Raw genomic sequence first — 3,632 nt, 5'->3', positions numbered from 1 at the left:
CAGTCAACAAGATTCGCAGGAAAATTCGTCAATCCACTAGACAGACAGATCGCAATGAATTCACCACTCAGGTATGTTGCAGGTCTTTTGTGGTTCTATGTTTATGTGTTTCATTGTGTGTAAAAGGGCTATGGAAATAACAATTTATCTTATTTCTTAGGTGTTTTCAACCTCTGCTGCCACGCTGACGGCGTATGCGGCCAAACGGAAGAAGACAGTCTATATTCTTAGCAGCATGCACAGCGTGGTTCAGACTGATAACACTACCAAAAGGAAGCCAAACACTGTCACCCTTTACAACAAAACAAAGTGTGGCGTGGATGTGATGGACCAGATGGTTCGGGAGTACACTGTCCGCAGAGGAACACGGCGCTGGCCAGTTGCCGTGTTCCTGAACACAGCATGCCTTTTATCCTGTCTTCCTCCCTTCACCCCAACCGGTCGTCGCAGACGGCCGCCCTTCCCTGAGCCTCTTTTTGCTGGAGCTTTCTTCCTGTTAAAAGGGAGTCAAAGTGCATTTGCTCATATGTGGTCATATGACTGTTGAGTTTTTCTCTGTTGTTTTATTGCAGGATCTACCTTGTAATGTAAGGTACACCCTACAATGTATATGAATAAAGCAATTCAGCAAAAAAAAGAAAGAAAAAGTGGAAAAAGATTATGTACTCATATTACTATGTGTTCCTTGTTCTTACAGGAGAGAGATCAGAGAGCTTCAGAGGCTCTCTGCAGTCTGCACTCTGAGAAACTCAAACTCTTCTGTCTGGACCATCAGCAGCCAGTGTGTCTCGTCTGCTGTGTCTCAGAAAGACACACCAATCACAGATTCAGACCCATCGATGAAGCTGCACAACAACACAAGAAGGAACTTCAGGAAACTCTGGAGCCCTTAAAGGAGAAGTTAAAGGTTTGTGAAGAAGTTCAAGTGAAGTTTGATCAAACAGCAGAACACATTAAGGTCCAGGCCCGACACACAGAGAGGCAGATTAAGGAGCAGTTTAAGAAGCTTCAGCAGTTTCTAGCAGAGGAAGAGGAGGCCAGGCTGGCTGCACTGAGGGAGGAAGAGGAGCAGAAGAGTGGGATGATGAAGGAGAAGATGGAGGCTCTGAGCAGAGAGATAGCAGCTCTTTCAGACACAGTCAGAGCCACAGAGGAGGAGCTGAGAGCTGAAGACGTCTCATTCCTGCACAACTACAAGGCTGCAGTGGAAAGAGTCCAGCGCTGCCCCCTGCTGGATGATCCACAGCTGCCCTCAGGAGCTCTGATAGACCAGGCCAAACACCTGGGCAACCTGACCTTCAACATCTGGAACAACATGAAGTACATGGTCTCCTACACTCCTCTCATTCTGGACCCAAACACTGCTCATCCAAACCTCATCCTGTCTGAAGATCTGACCAGTGTGAGAGGAGGAGAGAGGCAGCAGCTTCCTGATAATCCAGGGAGAACTAATTGGTTCTACTCTGTCCTGGGCTCTGAGGGCTTTAACTCAGGGACTCACAGCTGGGATGTTGAAGTTGGAGACAGTACATATTGGGACCTGGGTGTGTTGGCAGAGTCTGTGCAGAGGAAGGGAGAGTTATGGTGTAGATTATGGAGAATAGAGTTATTTGAAGGTAAATACTCAGCATGTTCACCATCAGCTCCTCTCACTGTTCTCTCAGTAAAGAAGAAGCTCCAGAGGATCAGAGTGAATCTGAACTGGAACAGAAGAAAGCTGTCGTTCTCTGATCCTGATACTAACACACACATACACACCTTCAGAAACACTTTTACTGAGAAGATGTTTCCATACATTCGCAGTCGTGAAGAAGTGAATGTGTTGCCATTGACAGTGTCAGTGTCAGTAGAGTAGATGAGCTGAGGATGATGGTATTTCTAACGTTGTTTCCTGTCAGTGAATTCCCCATGTACTTATACTCTCACTGACAAAATGCAATAATACACCCAGTCTAAAAGAACGTTCAGATTTGAATGTATTTATGAATGATTTAGAAAGTGAAAACTCAGCACATGGTTAGAAACCAGCTTGTGTTGTAACTCAGACAGTGAGTACAAACCTCAGACTAACAAATTAAAACTGGTTAATGTAAACGAATGGAACTCCTACCACATTAAATGATTTGAAAAAAATATATAGCAGGCATATGTAACAAACAACAAGAATTTTATGACATTATATATCTGGTAGTAAGATTAAATTTCAATTTTCAATTTCAAATTTGTTGATACATAATAAAAGTGTTTGGTGGACCCATTTTGAACCCTTTGTAACACATTTGGCTTGAACAGAAAACCAATCCGAACAATTTATTGTATTTGTATATGTATATATGTATATGTAATTAATTATTCCGATTAGTTTTTTTATCATTTGGAAAAAAGAGACATTTTATTATAAATGTAAATATTCAATTTGAGGTTATATGGATATGAACAAACAAATTACTCTATTTGTATTATAAGTTAGTATTTTTAAGTGGTCAGCAACTTTAGAGTATTTTTTACCAAAAAAGGGACATAATGTTGTGTAGGTAATTTTAAGAAGTGATTTCATGATATTTTCCCTTCTTACCATAATCTTACCTTATAAATATACATCAGTTTTGATTATTCACTGTTCATTTGTCCTTGTACTTTACTAAAAAAAAAAAAGGAATTACAGGAAAAACATGATTCTTTTTGTAATTGTATGTGGAAAAATAATCAGTATGAAACATTACATGTATAGACATATGCGACTTTATAATACTGTAATCAAAACAGTCTGCTTTTTGTTACCAATAATTAAATTGTTAATTTTATGTGTTTATTGTGCTGTGTTATGTTGTGTTGGATGGTATACATGCATGCATTTGAGAGAGAGTGTATAAATCTATCAACATGCACTGATCATTTAGGAGGTGAACAAAGACCATCTTGGAGGGATGTGTTTGATGTACCTTTGACGAGGCCCTCAAGCAGGGGCGGATCTAGAGAAATTTTCTTAGGGTGGTATGAGGGTGGCAAAAAAATCAAATGGGGTGGCAAATCAAAGCCTTTTTTTCAAACACATATGCAGGTGGTTACATATGGTTAAAATGAATCAAATGCAGTACGTACATGTTTTTCATATAAATATAGTCTATAACTTAATTATTTTCTGTAGCCCACATAATTAAACACTTTAGTTACATAAAACGTGAGTTTTGATCTTATGTACTGTATAATAAATAAATATGTAGCCCAATAAATATAAAATCCAGAAAGGTACACAACATGGGGCGGTTCATTTACAAACACAAGTCTAACTTAAGTTTCACTGTTTCTTGTTAGAAAAAACAGTAAAATTGTTACATGCTTAAATCACACGAAATGTCAGAAATCTGCACTGACATGAACACAAATTTAAACCTAATCTTTCGTGATTTGTTGGATTAACCCTCCAAAATATAACCGGTCATTTTTGACTCCTTTTGAGTTAACGTTTGTATTTCATCCTCAGGTTGTTTCATTTTATTTTTTCCCCTTGCCTTGTTTGGTATCATTTTTTTCAGTTCAACCTCACGTGTCTGAATTTAGTTGTTTTTTCATTGACACACACATAAAACTTAAAATCCTAGTAGTAGTAGTTTTTTTTACTGTAAAAAAAA

General features: G+C 38.7%; 1 protein-coding gene across 1 annotated transcript; it reads left to right on the top strand.

The window, feature by feature from the left end:
- Positions 1–637: 637 nt before the first annotated feature.
- LOC146578361 (nuclear factor 7, brain-like) lies at positions 638–2,777 on the top strand. Its single transcript, XM_085269442.1, has one exon. The coding sequence runs from the start codon at positions 677–679 to the stop codon at positions 1,853–1,855; it is 1,179 nt and encodes a 392-aa protein (XP_085125568.1). The 5' UTR covers positions 638–676; the 3' UTR covers positions 1,856–2,777.
- The last annotated feature ends 855 nt before the right edge of the window (positions 2,778–3,632 follow it).

The sequence above is a fragment of the Mchenga conophoros genome, linkage group LG3 (assembly GCF_057382185.1).
Source record: "Mchenga conophoros isolate Kocher_MC1m ecotype Shallow Benthic linkage group LG3, M_conophoros_male_GT1.1, whole genome shotgun sequence".
NCBI classification, from domain to species: domain Eukaryota; kingdom Metazoa; phylum Chordata; class Actinopteri; order Cichliformes; family Cichlidae; genus Mchenga; species Mchenga conophoros.
Note: the sequence above shows the minus strand (reverse complement) of the source record. Positions and strands in the feature narration are given on the sequence as shown.

Bases quoted from the DNA above. Each gene is read 5' to 3' on its own strand.
- LOC146578361 (XM_085269442.1), top strand. From the start codon at position 677: ATGTGTTCCTTGTTCTTACAGGAGAGAGATCAGAGAGCTTCAGAGGCT.